At 37.2% G+C, this 20,334-nt stretch overlaps 2 protein-coding genes across 3 annotated transcripts in view; one reads left to right on the forward strand and one right to left on the reverse strand.

The window, feature by feature from the left end:
• Positions 1-594: 594 nt before the first annotated feature.
• On the reverse strand, positions 595-3,547 carry Pdzd11 (PDZ domain containing 11). Of its 2 annotated transcripts, none has more exons than XM_026399980.2 (7): positions 3,468-3,547; positions 2,894-2,993; positions 2,244-2,327; positions 1,929-1,985; positions 1,562-1,660; positions 1,292-1,352; positions 595-1,132 (listed from the first exon to the last, which is right to left on the reverse strand). In XM_026399980.2, exons 2-7 carry the CDS (start codon positions 2,978-2,980, stop codon positions 1,098-1,100), a joined length of 423 nt encoding a protein of 140 aa, XP_026255765.1. In that variant the 5' UTR covers positions 2,981-2,993; positions 3,468-3,547; the 3' UTR covers positions 595-1,097. The 2 variants fall into 2 exon arrangements, with proteins under 2 accessions (XP_026255765.1, XP_026255766.1); XM_026399981.2 differs by lacking the exon at positions 3,468-3,547 and adding an exon at positions 3,312-3,457.
• Positions 3,548-3,744: 197 nt separating this feature from the next.
• The window catches only part of Kif4a (kinesin family member 4A), a 143,121-nt gene continuing 126,531 nt past the window's right edge, over positions 3,745-20,334 (forward strand). The window contains exons 1-7 of the mRNA XM_026399977.2: positions 3,745-3,786; positions 4,094-4,234; positions 4,346-4,460; positions 8,367-8,557; positions 11,043-11,135; positions 13,946-14,112; positions 14,336-14,430. Of these exons, the coding sequence (XP_026255762.2) occupies positions 4,112-4,234; positions 4,346-4,460; positions 8,367-8,557; positions 11,043-11,135; positions 13,946-14,112; positions 14,336-14,430 (784 nt within the window). The 5' untranslated portion in view covers positions 3,745-3,786; positions 4,094-4,111. The remainder of the gene's footprint in view (positions 3,787-4,093; positions 4,235-4,345; positions 4,461-8,366; positions 8,558-11,042; positions 11,136-13,945; positions 14,113-14,335; positions 14,431-20,334) is intronic.

Raw genomic sequence — 20,334 nt, forward strand, 5'->3', positions numbered from 1 at the left:
GTTAGTACTACTTAACCTACAGGTTGAAAACTGGGAACCTACTTCTTAACTGCTGCCTCTAAAAAGAAATGAATTTAGTCAGGTGTGATGGTGCATACTTGTAATCCCCAGGATGCTGAGGCAGGAGGACCAAAGGCCAGCCTGGGGAACTTAAGTGAGACTCTTTCTCAAAGTTTATAAAAAAAAAAAAAAAGGCTGGGAGGTATCTCAGTGGCACAGTACTTGCCTAGTGTACACAAGGCCCTGGATTTAATCCTCAGCACTGCAAAACAAACAAAAGTCCACATGCATCTAAGTTCCTTCCTGGGTTTAGGTTCCAGATAAAGAATCTGGGAAAGGAGGAAAATTATATTATCCATGCAGAGAAATTTCCAAAGCTCCCAGGGGAAAGGGTAGTGTTTCTTACAGTACCCTTCACCCAATGCTATTCCTTGGTTATACTGTGGCTCAGGTTGCTTGGCCTCTCTAAAGTTCTGGCCAGACATAGACAGTTAGAAAGTAGGTATAGTGTTACTGATTCTTCCAGTGCTTCTTTTTTGAAAAAGCTTTGTTGGGCCTCAACGGCACCTTATATCCAATCAGCATCATTCAAAAGTTACAACAACATTTATTCAGTACTGTACTTTACATTTTGGGGGAGATGATAGGAGGAGGAAGGGGCAAAAGTGTCTTATTGGAGTACCCAACATGTATGACAATTCTGATAGTACAAGGATAGATGAAATGGCCAGGCAATCAGATGGAAAGTTCCAAATATTTTCTAACTTATTTCTATAATTAAAATGATAAAGATGTGTAAGTACTAAGCCCATGGTAACCAATAAATGTCAGTTGCCATTCCTAGCTAGGTTCCCCACAGGCTAGATTATACCTAGACATTTTCATCCTGTTCCTTTCAGAGAATAAAGCTTGCCTAGAATATTAGGGAATTAAAAGTACAGTACAGTTTGGGTAACAAAGCTGACAACTTTCTCTCTATCCTCCCCACCCCACTATGCTAGGGAATGGCTCAGAGTAGAACTTCCCAAGTGGCTTCCCTTGGGCCTAGTTAGTTTGTCCTGGCAGATTCCACATGGAGGGCCATGGGCTGCAACTCTCTAGTGCACAGTCCTCTCTTTTTGGCGATGATAATCTGGGGGAAAGAAGAAAGAAAAGGAGGAACAGAGCATGTTATTTTCAGGCGTAGGCTCCTGATTTCCCATCCCCAACATCTGGGGCTTTCAGTCATCAGTGTTTAAAGAGTTCCTATCTAGGGCCTTGTCAGGTAAGTAAAAAAGAAACTGGCACTTACTGTAGGGAAAGAAGCGCACACGCATGCTGATTTCTCGGGCGGTCTTCAGGATCTCAACAGCCTGGAAGGAACACAGGAGCTTGTACCAATGATGAGAAAAAAACCCAGGACTCAATCATAATGGGGGAGGGGATGTGCCACTCCATCCCTCTGGTACATTTCCCTAGGAGAGATGCTTCCTTATCATGTTACATGTTTACGTTAATCCTGTCCAACCTGTCCTACCTGGGATGGCTTCTGTCATCACCACAGTTAAAGTACTGTACTCACCTTGCTGTGTTCAATATCTTGGAAATCCACATCATTCACAGCTAAAACTTGGTCTCCTTCTTGAAGTCCTGCTCTATGTGCATCTGAGTCAGGAATCACCTGTTAGTAGAGAATACGTTTGATTGGGATGGGGTAATTTCAGAAGACTGCAGGTGAAATTTGGTGCTATTCAAAGGTAATGTGCTATTACTTTTTTCTGTGACAATGTAGGGAGATAGAGGGCTTGCCAAATGCAAAGCTCTGTGTGGGAAAGGGGATGTCCCCATTTTGCCAATTCTAGGAGCCCACTAGCCCTTGGGATATCAGGGTACTCCAATCTGATATACAAAGGAAGTGGCTGTCCATATTGCCTACCAGGCACACATACCTTGGAAATGAAGATGCCTAGCTGGGAGGCCTTTCCTCCTCTGATGTTAAATCCCAACTGTAAGACAAGAGCATGGAATGGGGGCTCAACATAGACAACGAACACACAGAATATCTAGTAGCATCACAGTAAAATAGCTAGGCTCATGTGTTCCTCAGAGGGAAATGAGAAGTTGTGGAAATGGTAGCTCAGCTTTTCTAGCCATAAGAAAGGAAGTTTCCTCATCTCCCCATCTGCTTTCCAATCCATTTCCCAACCATGGCCAGCTTGTGGTATGCACAAATGTAGCCTGGAATAAGAGGCACCATGGCTCACCTGAGCTCCAGGAGGCTTCTTCAGTGTGACAATTCGGGGCAGAAACTGGGTCAATTCATTGTTGTAGTCTGGGTGGTATACTCTCTGCAAGACAAAACAATCTCAAATTTTTTTTTAGAATTTATTTATTTATTTTATGTGGCACTGAGGATGGAACTCAGTGCCTCATATGTGCTAGGCAAGTGCTCTACCACTGAGCCAACCCCAGTCCTCAGAAATCTTACTACCAGCTTAGATGTCACATTTACCATCTTTTGACTAATACTAATGCATCATCTTGAAGTCAAGAAAAGGTAAAGTCATAGACTTAGTTTAAGTAGAACAGATAAACATTACTCAAATGAGTAGATGTTTAGCATGGGGATATGCTAATAGCTCTATAGCTCCCCACTTCTTTACCTCTTGACAGAATGGAAACTAGGGCTGGATTTCCAGAATTCACTGGTGTGAACAGACCCCAGCAAGTGGCTTCCATAAGAAGTTCTCATTTGGTCTCTGATGCTAATAATTTGGTTTCTGGGTCCTTTGGCTAAAACAAGGGCTAAGATTCATTCTCCATTTAGCTTTCTAACACTGTCATTCTACCTTTTATACATCATATCACAACCAAGGGGAAAAATTCCCTACTCAGGAATACTGAAGGTTCTCACTTCATGAGGTGGAATCCATGCTGGGGGATTCTCATAGGCAGGCAGGAAAACCACAGGGTAGTCATCATAAGGAATTCGGCTGTCCATCTCAGGCAAGACCCTAAAAAGAAAAGGCGAATCAAGGCTGACAACTAATTCAAAAGAGATGGCAGCCCAGCAAGTTTCAGCAAGCAGCTCCAACCCATTCCAAGGTTATCAGTCTATGGGTCTAGCCCACATCTAGATTTTAAGGTTTGGAGGACCGAAGGAAGAAAAAAGATAGTTAGAAACTATTAACTTTGATAAATATGTGGATGCCAAACACTCTGCTAGGTATTCTAGAGACATGATCTCATTTCCCACAACAATTCAGCAAAACAGTTGTTACTGTCTTCATCCTAGAGAAGAGGAAATCAGGGTAGCGTCTAAAAAGATCTACTTTTGAGATCCAGGGGAGTGCTGACTTCAACTCTTCAAAGGGACTCCGGGACAAGCACCGCTCCACGCTCTCTAGAGATCCCCAGATTGATTCTTCCTTCACCACCAGCCACCTTCCAGCTCCCCGTCCTGCATTCCGCCCAAGTCCCGCGCTCACCACCGCTTAAACACCGAACCACCTCAGCAGCCGCAAAGCCCTCACCCTCCCCTGGCTCGGCTCACAGCCAAACAACCTGGGAACCGGAAGCAGATCCTCAGTAGGGTCGAAAAGGGGCGGGGCCTGGCTGCGACCAACTTGCCTTCCTTTCCCTAACGCGTCATCCTGCGCGCGCCGACGTGTGTGCTCGGCCTGCAGGCTATCTGCGCTCCGATTGGCTGGCGCCTCTGGAACCGATTTGAAACTTGGCGGTTAAACCTCCAGTTGGAACAGGGCGCCTGGAGACCAGGAAAGACCGGGGAAAGGGACGTTTAGTTGGGTGAGTTAAGGGGGCACATCTTAGCTCAGATTTTACCATTCCCTTTACCTTGGGACTTTGTTATTTGTCGCTGGGTTCGCTGGAGTTTTTTCTTTTCATTTTAAATGCCACTTCACTCTTCCGAGTGTCGGGCTGACGGGCCATTCAGTCGCGGTCAAGTCCAACAGTAATCTGGGGCAGCGATCCCTTGGGAGGGGAGGCTGCCACGGCTAAGGCTGAGTTTCCCAACGCTCCCACCCTCCTGGAGGTACTCCTACCCCTGCCTACATACCAAGATTCATCAGAAAGCTGTTTTTCTCCCCTGCAGAGACGGTGCTGAGCTAGGATGATGAAGGAAGAGGTGAAGGGAATTCCTGTAAGGGTGGCACTGCGTTGTCGCCCTCTAGTCCCTAAAGAGATTAGCGAGGGCTGTCAGATGTGCCTTTCCTTCGTGCCGGGGGAGCCTCAGGTGCGTAGCAAAGTCCAGGGCTCCTTTGTGAACTGCTGGGGCTGAATGGCAGCGTGGGGCGTGGTCTAGCTGTTTTTTTTTTCCTTACATCTTGTCCCTTGCCTTGCGTAGGTGGTCGTTGGTACTGATAAATCCTTTACCTATGATTTTGTGTTTGACCCCTCCACTGAACAAGAAGAGGTCTTCAATACAGCAGTAGCACCACTCATAAAAGGCATTTTTAAAGGTGAGGCTATTTAATTTGCCGAACATTTCTTGAGCATATACATTGTGCCATGCTTGGGCACTGCAAATATAGGAGTGGATGAAATGTGATTCCTGCCTTCGAAAAGCCCACAGCTTAATAACACTTGTGAAACCTAGAAACATTTGTAAAAGTCTCTCTACTCTCAAAGCTAGATTTATACTGTTTGTATCCTGTGGTTCTGTTCATCTTTAATGTGTACATTTTTTCATTTGCCTGGAACCTCACTGGAGTACAATAAGGTCTTTGGTGAGGGATCAGTGTGCCAACCTGCTTGAGTGTCAGTCAGGCCTCAGTATTCATTCAGTATTATTCATTCAAAGATAAATAATTTAGCTTCCAGGCCCAGAAGGAGTTCAAAGTCCAGAAGAGATAGATGACTACATAAATAATTTTAATACATAAAATTTTTAACAAATTTATTGCACCTACCTTTAAGAAAAATATTTTAAAAGTTAAAAATATACCACAGAGTCAGTCCTGCTACAGAACTAGCACTACTGTCATACAAAATGGTATGAAAAAAGTTTATGGCACTAATCCTGTTTGGGGGATTTGGGGTGAATTTCACAGAATAGGGAAGCTTTAATATAGGTCTTGAATGATGAGAATTCTTTGAGGTGGGGAAGGAGATTTCCTTAAGCCCCTGAATACTATGGCTGGTTAATAATCTTTATTGTAGAAGCTAAGGCTTTAATGTTGAAGACTAGGGCAGGGTTCTAAAAGAGAGGAGTACCTGAGAAATGTCTCATTGTTATTCTAGTACAATGGTTATTCAAGTTACAAAATAAAGATTCATTTAAAAGAAGTAGAACCATGGTGACTCAAAGTGGAAATGTTCATTTATACACAATTTATTTTAACTTTCCATTCAGTAGAGAAATGCTTTCTAATAATAACTGTTAGGTTAATTTCTAGTGACTGGTTAATTTTTTTTTCTTAACAGGGAACTCACAGACTCATAGGGTAGTCTGCTTGAAATGTGGTGTTTGAATATCTTTGTGTTAGATCTTTATATTGAGAAGAAATTTATTTCTCTGTAATTTCTACACAGTGATGTTAGTTCATCCCTCTAGATAAACAGAATTTTTTTTTACAGAAAACAGCTATTAACATATATATTCACCTTTTAAAAAATGGTCATGGCTCAGTGCACATTTAACACTTTGCTTCAAAGGTTAAGGATACTAAGCTTATAGAAATGTTGTGAGACTAGTATAAAGAACTTTTTCCCTGAACCATTTGAGATGACTTGTTGACCTGATGACCCCCTAACGCTAGTGTGTATTTCCTACAAAGAGGGACTTTCTTCTAAGGTAACTTAATTGTGGTAACACACTATAATTATCATACTCATGAAATTTGTATTGCCACATTAATGCCATCTAATCTTCAAAGCCCCATTCAAGCTTTCTCAATAGTATTCTTTATAGAAATAAAAAGATCTAGTTCAAAATCACATGTCTTTAGATTTAGCTGTGCTGCTTCTTTAGTCTCCATTATAAAATGATTCCTGAGTCCTTTTTTTTTTTACTTTCATAATCTTGGCACTTTTTTAATATTTACTTTTTAGTTGTAGTTGGACACAATACCTTTATTTTACTTATTCATTTTTATGTGGTGCTGAGGATCAAACCCAGGGTCCTGCACATGCGAGGTGAACGCTCTACCACTGAGCTACAACACCAGCCCCAATCTTGGCACTTTTGAAAATTGCAGGCTAGTTATTGTGTAAACATTTTTCAATTTTAGTTGTCTGATGTTTTTATTAGATTCAGGTTGTGTATCTTTTAGTAGACATATAACAAGAGTGATGCTGTATTTTTCTCATTGAATCCTATCAGTTAGGACATAATTTTGATTTGTTCCATTACTGTTGATGTACATTTTTATCATTTGATTAAGGTGTTAATCTGGCAGGTTTCTCAACTATAAAATCAATCTTTTCTTTTTACATATTTGGAAGACTGTTACATGGTTCTGTTTAATTCTTTTCTAATTAACCATTCCTGTTTTTCTTTAGCTATTCCTAAAATGATGTTAATCAGAAGCTTCACTATGTGGTCATTTTCTTCAGATTATAACTCTTACTAATAACTTAGTAAGAGTACTATAGTTTTACTTTCATATTCTTAACTTGGCAAACTATGAAAATTAAATTATAGTCTTATAAAGATGATATAAAGTCAAAAGTGATTGCAATATACATGGTGTTAACATTGTCCTCATTTGCAAAAGCCCATTATTTTTCATATTCACCTCAACAACACCCTCTTATACTCTAAACTCCTGGTACTATAGAGACTTAGGCATTTTATGGAAAGTTCTGAAACCTGGTTTCCCAAGATGTTCCTATCTACAAATATCTGTGGTATTGCAGAAAATTATGGAATGTTATCCTCTTGCTGCAGAGTTATGCCAGGTGATACCAGCAATCTATTACAGTAAAACTTTCAATTTAGCATCTTCTGATGTTCTGGCATAAATGCCACAAAACTTCAATCTTATCATTTAGGTTAACACATTGTTTCAAAACTTAAAAGTTTTTCCTTTAGATTCCAAAATTATCTTGATAAATGGTAGGTAATGATTTTGATAAAAATGTGATTATTTAACACAGAAAGCTTGTTTTATCTTCCTTTAGAACATGTCTACCACTCTAATAAGAGACATCTTCCTAAGGTTACATTTTTTTCACCTGAAGTAAATTTGGACTTAGTGTTCCTTCTAGGTGCTATGCTTACAGTTTTAGTAGCTAGATCTTATAATTAGATAATGAATTATAAATATTGAAGTTAAGGTGAGAATAGCCCATCTATTATCTAATTGTTAATTTTTTAAAATCTTGCTATAGTTGTTAGGTGGGTTTAATTTCAATCATAACTTTCAACTTAGGGGATAAAAGGAGAATGTCCAAGTAACTAGTAATCTGGATTCTCTGACAAGAGAAAATATAAAAATTGATCTATAAAATAAACATTTTTACTGAATCTAAACTCAAACAGAAATTTGACAGTCATGATTATATAGGTACCAACAGAAAACACAATGATTGTTCAATGGGCGTTCCATTTAATAATTTAGAAAATACAAACAAGTAGAAAGGAAAAAAAAACAAAAAAATATCACTTACCATCCTGTTATTTAAAGATAAATATCAGAATGTTAATAATTTATATATCCTTTTGATTGTTTCTAATACCTACACTTACACTTAACAATTGCTTTACCTGCTATTTTTGAGTAATTATGTCATGAACATCTTTGAATAGGTGGCTCTTTATCAATCCTCTATAAAAACAAAGGATATATATTACATTGAATCATACTTCAATGATAATATTTTAGTGAGAAGCCTGATAATATCAACCAGGTACACTCCTTGAGTTCAGAAAGGGAATGGATATTTTCATCAATTGTAAAAAACAATGTTGTTGCCTTTTCAAATGAAGAGTATCTTAATCAAATGAATACATGTTAGAATTCCTTCTATTTATGTAGTTTCTAAGTTTTTCATTTAATTCCCATAATTTAGAATTGCTCAAGGTAGGGAGATAGTAGGATTATAAATTTCCCAGTGACTTTTTACCATGGCTTAGCCACCTTCACTATCTTTTAAGTATTTGACATCCTAGCTCTTAGGGAGTTTTCAAGAGAGGTCAAAATTTGGGGTTAGTTTTTTTTTTTTTTTTTTTTGGTTATTTGTTTACTTTGAATAGTGCAAAGTCAAGGCCTTAACAAAGCTTTTCTTTGTGTCTGCTCTTCCTAAGAGTTTGTCTTGAGAGAGCAATCTCAATTTTATTACAAGTAATTGCTGAAGGAAATAGAGTATATTGATTGGGTGAAAATATTTTCACAACACTATGCATGTGACTTGTATTTTGCTAGGATACAATGCAACTGTCCTGGCCTATGGGCAGACTGGCTCTGGAAAAACCTATTCAATGGGAGGTGCATATACTGCAGAGCAAGAAAATGAACCAACAGTTGGGGTCATTCCTAGGGTAATACAACTGCTATTTAAAGAAATTGATAAAAAGAGTGACTTTGAATTTACTCTGAAAGTATCTTACTTGGAGGTAAGTGATTTATCTTTAATTATTCTGAATTCAAAGTTATCTTTGGATAGAAAAATAAATCCAAATCATTTTTCCTGGCATGACTCAGATAGTAAATTACATTTTTAGTAAATTGTATTTTAATAAATTGATAGAGAAAACGTACTGGCTCAGTTGGATCTGGCTCTGACCCAATTCTTTTCTTTTCTTATTGGGATAGTATATTTAATCTGATTGTTAGAGGAATTGGCATTGCCATATCAAAAGATGATAGGAATTTTTAAATTCCAGTTTGGCTTCTGTTACTGATTTCCTGTAGAGTATATAGAAATGTATTTGATTTACCTTTACTCTTTTGAGGCTTAAGTTATAATTTTGCTGCTTCCTGAAAAAGTTTATTAAAAATTAGGGTGAAGCTGGGTTTAGTGGTGCCCAACTGTAATTTCAGCAACTTGGGAAGCTGAGACAGGAGGATTACAAGTTCAAGGCCAGCCTCAGCAACATAGCCGATCCTCAGCAAATTAGTGAGAACCTGTCTCAAAATTTTTAAAAATGCAAAGGACTAGGGATGTAGATCAGTGGTATAACACCCCTGGATTCAATCCTCAGTACGAAAATAAAGGGTGAAATATTGAGTTGTTAAACACATATTTGTTGAGCACCTACTGTGGCCAGGTGGCATGTTAAATAATTAGCATCAGCAATAATAGCAAACAAATATAGTGCTTACCATGTGTTAAGCTTTGTTCTCAATACTTACACAGTTTTATTTGCTGTTAAAATATTAGTTGCTACTTTTCCCTTTTGCTTTCCTTGCTCCCAGTCTTCATACTCTCCTCCCTTAAGAACCCACTATTCACATTTTTTTTAAAGAGAGAGTGGGGAGAGAGAGAGAGAGAATTTTTTTTTAATATTTATTTTTTAGTTTTCGGCGGACACAATATTTTTGTTTGTATGTGGTGCTGAGGATCGAACCCGGGCCGCACGCATGCCAGGAGAGCGCGCTACCACTTGAGCCACATCCCCAGCCCACACTGTTCACATTTTAACAAAGTTGGTGAAGGTAGTTCTGTTAGAACACCATCAGAGAACTGAATTTGGACACCCATGTAACTTTTTTAAAAGGTCTGCTATTCCTAAGAAACTCTGTCCTTGGGCTGGGGTTGTGTCCAGTAGTAGAGTAGCCCTTTAGAGGCTCTGGATTAAATCCTCAGCACCACATAAAAATAAACAAAATTAAAGTATTGTGTCCAACTACAATTGAAAAATTTAAAAAAGGAAATTCTATCCCAAAAGAGTAGTCTCAGTTTTGTTACAAGTAATATGGAATTCATTCTTGTAAAACAGCAAATGGTTACATATAAGGTTAAAGTCCCTTTTGTGTATGTGGTGGGAGTGATATGACCAACTGTCTGGTGCATGCTAGGCAAGCTCTAAGAACTCTATCACTGAGATACACCATGGCCCTTTTTCTTAATTCTAATATATGTTCATTGTAGACAGAATTTTAAGTACAGAAAGCCACAACGTATTTTTATTTATTTATTTTTTCTTTGTTTTTTTTAATTGGTTATTCAAAACATTACAAAGCTCTTGACATATCATATTTCATACATTAGATTCAAGTGGGTTATGAACTCCCATTTTTACCCCGTATACAGATTGCAGAATCACATCGGTTACACATCCACATTTTTATGTAATGCCATATTAGTAACTGTTGTATTCTGCTACCTTTCCTATCCTCTACTATCCCCCCTCCCCTCCCCTCCCATCTTCTCTCTCTACCTCATCTACTGTAATTCATTTCTCTCCTTGTTTTTTTTTCCCATTCCCCTCACAACCTCTTATATGTAATTTTGTATAACAATGAGGGTCTCCTTCCATTTCCATGCAATTTCCCTTTTCTCTCCCTTTCCCTCCCACTTCTTGTCTCTGTTTAATGTTAATCTTTTCCTCCTGCTCTTCCTCCCTGCTCTGTTCTTAGTTGCTCTCATTATACCACAGAAGACATTTGGCATTTGTTTTTTAGGGATTGGCTAGCTTCACTTAGCATAATGTGCTCTAATGCCATCCATTTCCCTGCAAATTCCATGATTTTGTCATTTTTTAGTGCTGCGTAATACTCCATTGTGTATAAATGCCACATTTTTTTTTATCCATTCATCTATTGAAGGGCATCTAGGTTGGTTCCACAGTCTAGCTATTGTGAATTGTGCTGCTATGAACATCGATGTGGCAGTATCCCTGTATTTTTTATTTTTTTAAAGAGAGAGAGAATTTTTTAATATATACTTTTTAGTTTTTGGTGGACACAACATCTTTATTTTATTTTTATGTGGTGCTGAGGATCGAACCCAGCACCCCGCACGTGCCAGACAAGTGCGTTACTGCTTGAGCCACATTCCCAGCCCACAGAGTATTTTTTAAAATGACCTGTTTCCAATACTAAGAGAGTATTGCTGTTAACAGCTTGTTTTTACCACTTTACTTTCAACAATATCAGATTTACAATGAAGAAATTTTGGATCTTCTATGCCCTTCTCGTGAGAAAGCCTCTCAAATAAATATCCGGGAAGATCCTAAAGAAGGCATAAAGGTGTGTTTATCTTTTATTTGATATTATTAAAAATGTTGGCAACTACTAAAGTTCATATACCTTTTTCTTTGGGACTATGGTTTTAAATGACTACTAACATCTCAGTCTTTTAGGTTTTGCATGGTCCTAAATTGCCTTTGTTTATCTTGAATTTCTCGATGGGAGCTCTTATGGGGAAAAAAGGGAGGATTCACATTCAGTTTTATCACCTTCCTGTTACTTCTTGTGGAATGCTAAGATCAATTAAACATTTATTAATTATTACAGAGTTCTGAGGCTGAAATTTCTAGTATGGTCACAAGTGGCTATTTAGTTTTAAATTAATTAAAATGGAATAAAATTTAAAATTAAATTCCCCTGCCAGCCACATATCAAGTGCTCAGTAGTTATATGTGACTTATGACTACCATATTGAACAGCATAGGTACAGGATGTATCCATGATTATAGAAAATTCTGTTGGACAGTATTGTAATACACATTGTGCTAAGCTCTACAATGATATAAAAATGAAAAATTGAATATGATTTTTTTAAATTTGTACGTACTATAGGGAGAAGAACACTTTTGTGAGAGCCTCTGTCACATGGTATAGGTGCAGGATCTGGAGGTGGAACTTGAGTATACAGGGGAGGGAGAATCAGAGGCTGGAAATGGGTGAGAATAGGTAGTTCAGACTTGATAAAATATGGAGAAATAATATCTTACCCATCTTCTCCTTCCCTTTTTTTTCTGCACAAAGAAAAAAGGGAAAGTTGCTGGTTTAAGGAAGTGATAAGGGGCAGATGCCTGTGCTTCAGAGATTTTTTTTTTCCCTTCCAGATCATTAATTTGTTAACTAGGTATTAAAGCAAGACCTAAAGGTCAGGTCCCATAAGTTTGGAATATAGGAAGGTAGTTCAGAAACCTGGCAGTAAGAAACCTGTACTTGCTGTCACTAGAAAGAATGTTGGTTCTGAACCAGCATTGGACCCTGTCCCAACATCTTTCATGTGTCCTGTTCTAAGGAATTAAGTCCCACATGATGTTGAGGTGAGATGTACAATTCAAAGAAATGTGTTCCTGACACAAACCTGAGTGGATAAGGACAAGTTTGTAAATATCCCTTCAAGTAGGATAGATGGTATTTAAATAAGTAGAGAGAAGTAAGGGTACTCTTGTTGTAAGGAATACCTTCAACAGGAAAGCTGAATAGGCCTAGACTAGTCTGGACTATAGGATTTAGGCAGGGGAATAACAGGAGATGTATTAGGACCAGATTGTGAAGCCAAAGTGAAAAGCTATTTCTGTCCCTCTAAACAGCATATAAGTTTAAATTATTTACTACTTCTGAACGAAAGGTTGCTATGGCTAATTTTTACCAATTTTTTATCTTACATATATATCTCTCCAACTACATTAGCTTCTGGAGTTAGGAGAACATTTTAAAATGTCTTTGTATCCTCATTATCTAGCACAGTGTTCAGTACTTTGGTGACATTTTGGGAAGCAAGGTTTTAGGAAAATTAAACAGAAATGGATTGAAAAAAAAAGACAAGGGTGAGGAAGACCAGTTGAGGAAACTGTTGCCTTATTTTTCAAACATGAAATAATATAAACCTGGACTCAGCAAGTAGATTTGGAAGGGAAAAGGAAGTGATGGATTCAAAAGAAGAATGACTAGGAATTGGTGATAGATGGGATATGGGGGAATGGGAGAAGTTGAAGGTGATCTGAAGTTTCGAGATAATGAGAATAGAGATATTAATAGAAATGGAGAAATAGTGTAGAGAATCAGTGTTGGTAGAAGGAAAATGAGTTTGGCTTTTAATTTATTGATTTCAAAGAATAAGTTGCAGGCAGTTAGAAATAAAGGAATAGAAATTAGGGATGTAGTTACAGTTTTAAGAGTTATGGAGTAATAAAATCAGCATATTTGGGCTGGGGATATAGCTCAGTGTTGGAGCACTTGTCCTGTACAAGCAAGGCCCTGGGTGCTATCCATAGTATTGCCAAAAAAAATTGTCACATTGGGGTTTGAAAGAACTTCATAAAGATCTAGTCCTATCTCCCCAGAGGCTCCACAAAATTTCAATTCATATAAGTTCTCCCAAGTGAATGAATATAGTACCAAACATGAGACCTTATTTTCCTGAATTCCTGATGCTGCAAAAACTATATACTGCTGTTTCCTCTAATGAAAATGAGGTATCAAATGGGTCAGAAGTACAGGGAGATGCACAGAATCACATGGAGAATAAACTAGCAAAGGGAAATACCATAGCTGTTTGTGTTGCACTTGTTTTCTTGTTTTTTGTTATATTTTTTGAGAGAGGGAGTACCAAGGATTGAACTCAGGGCACTCAACCACTGAGCCACATCCTGAGCTGTATTTTGTGTTTTATTTAGAGATAGTGTCTCACTGAGTTGTTTAGCACCTTGCTTTTGCTGAGGATGGCTTTAAATTTGTGATCCTCCTGCCTCAGCCTTCCCAGCTGCTGGGATTGCAGGTGTGCATCACCACACCCAGCTTCATGTGTTCTCTTTCAGGGCCAAAATTTACATTTACTTGGGGCTATCACTACCCTAAAATCTAGGGATCTTCTCTGACTCTAGTATTAGCAAGCACTTGGTTTATTAAGTTCTTAGGGAAGATTAGAGACTTTGGTTTTTGGTCATTTCACAGAGTTCTAGTTAAAGTAGTCTTATTTCATAGCTGTTTATTGAGTTTCTACTGGAGTATCAAGACATTTTTTTAAACCACCAATCCTGTATTTCTTACCAAGCATTTGAAATATTAACTATAAGAAAAAAATTTCTTTCTTGGATTAGATTGTGGGACTCACTGAGAAGACTGTTCTAGTTGCCTTGGATACTGTTTCCTGTTTGGAGCAGGGCAACAACTGTAGGACTGTGGCATCCACAGCTATGAACTCCCAGTCATCCCGATCCCATGCCATCTTTACAATTTCCATAGAGCAAAGAAAGAAAAATGACAAGTAAGTTATAATTTCAATAGTCAAGACTTTTTTATGTTCTATGAAGGTTGCTTCTTCAAATGATTTGATTCATCATTTGATGTCAGTATTGTGAGCATTAGTGACCAATGGATCTATTTAAACTGACTTAGAAAACAAATGAGAGCTAGCAGATCATCTTTGATACACAGTTACTTTCAAACTTGTGTATTATTCTTACTGTGTCTTCCTGTCATTACCACAGGAATAGCAGCTTCCGCTCCAAGCTCCATCTTGTAGACCTTGCTGGATCAGAAAGACAGAAAAAAACCAAGGCTGAAGGAGATCGTCTAAAAGAGGGTAAGAGTAATTAAGGTCAAAATTGTAGATTAAAAACACTTTTGTACTCTTATTGATATTGCCAGTGTTTCATCTGGGATATTTCAGAGCACAATCTTTTTTTTTTTTAATTGGTACCAGGGACTGAACCCAGGGACACTTAATCACTGAGCCACATTCCCCAGCCCTTTTTGTATTTATTTTAGAGATAGGATCTCACTGAGTTGCTTAGGGCCTATCAAAGTTACTGAGGCTAGGTTTGAATTTGTGATCCTCCTTCCTCAGCCTCCTGAGCCACTGGGATTATGATGGCATTTGCCATCATGCCCAGCTCAGAGCACATTCTAACAGTAGCTGCAATTCGGTTTTTGAGGATGATTTCAACAAGGGTAAAAAAATTATTTCTTTCCCACGCATTTGTTCTCTAATTCAGGTATTAAATTTAGATCTGGCCCTTGATTTGATTTCATCTGGTCTAGGCAAGTTTTGTTTTGTTTTACCTCCCCAACCTCTTATAAATAAAATCAGTACCCTTATTCTGTCATTCCAAGGATTCACTATCCTTTCCTGATGTTGTCATGTATAAACCTCATTAGCATGGATTCCATATCTTTATTCAATTTGTTGGAATTAAATGATCAAGTGCCTAAAGTTAGAAAATTCCTATGGTGTATGTTATTAGAAAGCTGCTTCTAGCATGATAGTGACCTGGTGATCTGTATGCTTTGAGAATGGTCCTTTAAATGATTATTAATCTCTCTAACAGAGAATAATATTTAGTTTATTCCTCAGTTTTGTTCTTAAGGATCTTGTGAAGGATTTTGTCAAATGTCTTGCTAAGTTCAGATCTACTATGTCTACTATATGTATCATAGCTAACAGCTTAGTAAAAATGCAAATAAAAGGAATAAGGATTAGCATAGATTGACTTTTTCTTAGTGAATTCAAGTTGCTTCTACTGCTCATTCCTCCATTTCCAGGTTCTTGTAAGATGACCTTGTAATAATCCATTCTAGACTTACATCAAATTCACTGGTCTGTAATTTATGGAATTAACTTTTACCCTTTTTTTGAAACTTGAAATTACATCTGCCCAGCCTTCTGGAACATCTTTGTCTGTGATTCCTCAAAGATCATTGACATAGCTTCAATGGTCTCTTTTGAAATTACTCTCAGTTCCCTCAGTTATAATTCATCTGACTCAGGATATTTCAACTCTTATTAAAGTAGTTGGGTCCTCACTACTTCTTTACTCATATTGGGTAAATATCATATTCAGTTCCCTCTTGGGAACTAAAAAGGCAGAAGCAAAAATAGTAATTGAGGAATTTGGCCTCTTTGTCATTTATCATTTTTATACTGCTGGCACAGGGCAGAGACCTATTTCTTCCTCATTCAACTTTTTGTTCTGAATGTATTTAAAAGTGTCCTTTTTGTTCTATATTTGTACTTTGAGATTTAGCCTTCTTAATACAGTACTTAAAGGTTCTTATAAATTCTTTATCATCTTTTAGGTATACACTTCTGAGTTATTTAACAGCTTTACTGATATAATTCACTTACTGTAAAATTCAGCCATTTAAACTATATACATTAATGGATTTTAGTATAATTAAAGAGTTGTGCAGGCATCACCACAATCTAATTTTAGAATATTTTATCACCCCAAAAGAAACACCATATCATTAGCACTCATTCTCCATTCCTACCACTTTCCCTAGTCCTAGACAACCACTAACCTACATTTCATAAAAATGTAATCATGTATGTGGTCTTTTGTGACTGACTTTTTTCACTTAGCATAAAGTTTGCAAGGTTCATTCATGTTGTAGTATATATTAGGATTTTATCTCCATCTCCAAGTGTACAGGGGATTGAACTCAGGGCACTGTACCATTGAGCTACATTCCCAACCCTTTTCATTTATATTTCAAAAGTATTTTTAGTTGGGGCTAGGGTTGTGGCTCAGTGGCAGAGCTCTTGCCTTGCACATGTGAGGCTGGATTTGATCCTCAGCACCACATAAAAATAAACAAAATAAAGATACTGTATTTATGTATAACTAATTTTTTTTAATTTAGTTATAGATGGACATGATATCTTTATTTTGTTTATTTATTTTTATGTGGTACTGAGGATCAAACCCAGTGCCTCACATGTGTGAGGCAAGCATTCTGCCACTGAGCCACAATCCCAGCTCCCCCAACCCTTTTTATTTTGAGAGAGGGTCTTGCTAAGGTACCTAGGCTGGCCTTCAACTTATAGTCCCTCTTGTATCAGCCTTTCCAGTAGCTGGCATTACAGGCATGCACCTGGCTTCATTCCTTTTTAATGCTGAATTATATTCAGTTGTATGGATATAAGCACATTTCGTTTGTCCATTCATCAATTGTATCCAATTTTGGCTGTTATATTGTTCTGTGAATACAGAACATTTTTCGTGAGGGCAAATGTTTTAAATTTTCTTGAGTACATATCTAGGAGTGGACTTACTAGGCCACATGGTAATACTGTTTAACTTTTTAAAAAATATTTAGTTATAATTAACATGATATTCTCCTTTTTAAGTATACAATTCAGTAATTTAATTAGTATATTTATAAGAAGAGATGTGTAACCATTACTACAATAAATTTATGAATATTTTTATCGCTCCAAAAAGAAACTCATTCTCACTTGCCGCAGTCTGGCTGGGCACAATTCAGGAGCCACTTGTCAAAAGAAACTAACTTTATTTTTAGAACTACAAACGCCAAGCAAAACAGCTCCTCAGGAAAAGAAACCCTCAGAGCCCAACTGCCACCACCGGCTTCCACAAGCCTCTCCCCCACACAAACCTCACCACCTCCCACAATCCTCCTGCTCTTGAGGCCGATTGGCTGGGTCGCATGGGCGGAGCCAAAGGAGTCCCCCAATGAGCAGTTCTGTAGTCTGAAGGGCAGGGAAACAGCCCAATGAACATCACCGCAGAGGAGCCAATCAGCTAGATGTTGCTGGGGACGCTGTGAGCCAATCATCAGCTGGCAGTCTGAAGGGCAGGGAAACAGCCCAATGAACAGCACCGCAGAGGAGCCAATCAGCTAGATGTTGCTGGGGCCGCTGTGAGCCAATCATCAGCCGGCAGCTGGAAGTTTGCTGGGCCCCTTTGGCTGTGGCTCTCAACACTCACTGGCAATTAGTCTCTATCTCCCACAATGTCTGTTCCCTACCTTCTCACAGTAATTAATCCTTTGTCTCTATAGATTTGCCTATTCTGGGCATTTTATATAAGATGAATTATATAATATGTGATCTTTTGTCACCGACTGCTTTTATAGCATAATGTTTTCAAGTTTCATCCTTGTTGTAACATATATCAGTATGTCATTCTTTTTATTGCCAAACAATAAGGAAATTTTTATTTGTGCATTCATCTGTTTATGTATGTTTGGATTGTTTCCATTTTTGATTATTATGAATCATGTTGCTATCAACATTTTTGCACAAGTTTTTTGTGGATGTATGTTTCATTTCTCTTGGGTATATACCTAAGAAAGGAATTATTGGGTCATATGGTAACTCCATGATTAACTTGTTGAAGAAATGCTATACTGTTTTCCAAAGCAACAGGACCATTTTATGTTCTCATCAGCAATAATTTGTCTACATTCTCACTTGTTATTATGTATTTCTAATTATAGCCATCCTAGTGTGTGTGAAATGGTATCTCATTTTTGTAGTTTTTATTTAGGTTTCAATTATGTCTAATGGTGTTGAGCATCATTTCATGTGCTTATTGGCAATTTGTATACCTTCTTTGTAAAAATGTCCATTCATATCATATTTAGTTTTTTATTCATTTTTATTTAATTTTTGTTTATGATATGAAGTAGTTGTCCACCTTCAATCTTTTGCATGTGGATGTTCAATAATCCCAACATTATTTGTTGAAAAGTCTCATCTTTTCCCATTGAATTTTATTGGCCTCCTTCTCAAGAATCAATTAGATTCTTTTGACCTATATGTCTATCCTTAATGCCAGTATCATACTCTCTCGATAACTGTAGCTTTGTAGTAAACTTTGAAAATGAGAAGTGTGAGTTTTACACCTTTTTTTTCAAGATTGAGTTAGCTATTCTGGGTCTCTTATGTTTTCATATGAAAGATAGAATCAAGTTGTCAATTTTTCCGCAGAAAAACTGGCTTGCATTTTCATAGAAATTATGTTAAATCTGTAGATCCATGTGGAAAATATTGCCTTTATTTTAGTACTGAGGACTGAACCCAGGGGTACTCTACCATTGAACTACATTCCCAGCCCTTTTAATTTTATTTTGAGACAGAGCCTCACTAAATTTCTGAGACTGGCCTTGAACTTGCAATCCTCTTGCCTCAGCCTCCTAAGTATCTAGGATTACAGGTGTGTGCTACCATGCCTGGCTAATGTTAATATTTTAACAATATTAAGTCTTTGAATGTGTGAACATTGTCTTTAATTTTGTGTTCTCTAATATCTTTTAATATTATTTAAAATTTTAGAGTATAATACCTTATACTTCTTATGCTGGGTATTTTTAAGTATTTCATTCTTTTCAGTGGCATTTATATGGAATTGTTTCTTAATTTCATTTTTAAATTGTTTATTGAGTTTTGTATATTAATTTGTATCTACAACCTTGCAGAACTTGTCTATTCTAATAGGTTTTTCATAGAGTTTTAAAGAATTTCTATATATAAGGTAATATCACTTGTGAGTAGAAACAGTTTAACCTCTTTCTTTCCATTCTGGGTGCTTTATTTCTTTTTCTTGACTAATTTTCTTGGCTGTAACCTCCAGTATAATGTTGAATAGAAGAGTAAACATGAATATTGTTGTCTTACTCCTGATCTTAAGGGAAGAACACTGAATCTTTTACTGTATGATTTTAATTATATTTTTTCATTAGATACTCCTAACCAGGTTGAGGAAATTCCTTTTTATACCTAGTTTTTTTAATCATAAAATAGGTATTTGTCAAATGTCTTTTCATAATACACTGATATGATCATGTTATTTTGTTTTGATTCTGTTGATGTGGTATGTTGCATTAATTGATTTTTGGATGTTAAATCAATTTCACATTCCTAGGATACACCTCTTTTTTTGTTTGTTTAGTAACATCCCTGGACTAATTCTTTAAACTGTCTGTTTCCTGCAGTTTGCTATCACAGATGTGTCTGCTTAGTAGTTTAGTAGATAGCTGATGATTGGATATAGCTTTCATTAAATGCCTTGAACCAATAAATCCTTCTTCCATTTGCCTAGGGCTTGTGTACGTGTTGGAGCATGCCTTCGCAATTCAGGCACTTATACAACTTTGCCTTAGCATTCATTTCATTGCTTGAGTAGGGCCTCAAAGCTAGCCAAAGGTGCAAGACTGAGGTCTTTTTAGGTCTTTCCTAACTATGCACATAGCACTGCACAGCATATGGCTTTCTTGATGTCCAGAAATATGATCAGAACATTTTAAAGCCCTCTGTGGATACCTCATTCCCCAGATCTTCTTTACAAGCTTTTGGCTAGGCTCTTGTTTAACCATGGTTATTAAATTTGGTGCATTATCTTCACCAGATGTTTTTCTATGCATATGTATATGTGTACATATAGCAATATAGTTTCAATATGTGCTTTAAAAAATTTTGGCATTGCTAAATTACTTCCTTTTAATTATACAAGTAATACATTAATAAATTCCTAGCATAAAAACAAATAATACAGATGATGACAAACATTCCCCTTGATTTATCATTCAATCTTAATCCAGAGGTAATCATTTTAATCTGCTCGGTGGATATCATTCCAGGTTTTCTTCATACACACACACACACACACACACACACACACACACACACACACATATTGGTGGTTGCGTGTTTTTGTTCTATTTTTGGTACTGGAAATTGAAC

The sequence above is a fragment of the Urocitellus parryii genome, chromosome X, assembly GCF_045843805.1.
Source record: "Urocitellus parryii isolate mUroPar1 chromosome X, mUroPar1.hap1, whole genome shotgun sequence".
Taxonomy (NCBI): Eukaryota; Metazoa; Chordata; class Mammalia; order Rodentia; family Sciuridae; genus Urocitellus; species Urocitellus parryii.

Excerpts from the sequence above, each read along its gene's own strand:
- Pdzd11 (XM_026399980.2), bottom strand. The coding sequence starts at position 2,980 with ATGGACAGCCGAATTCCTTATGATGACTACCCTGTGGTTTTCCTGCCT. Across the intron at positions 2,328-2,893 it reads CATGGATTCCACCTCATGAA|AGAGTATACCACCCAGACTA; the intron begins GTGAGAACCTTC and ends TTTGTCTTGCAG. Across the intron at positions 1,661-1,928 it reads TAGGCATCTTCATTTCCAAG|GTGATTCCTGACTCAGATGC; the intron begins GTATGTGTGCCT and ends CTCTACTAACAG.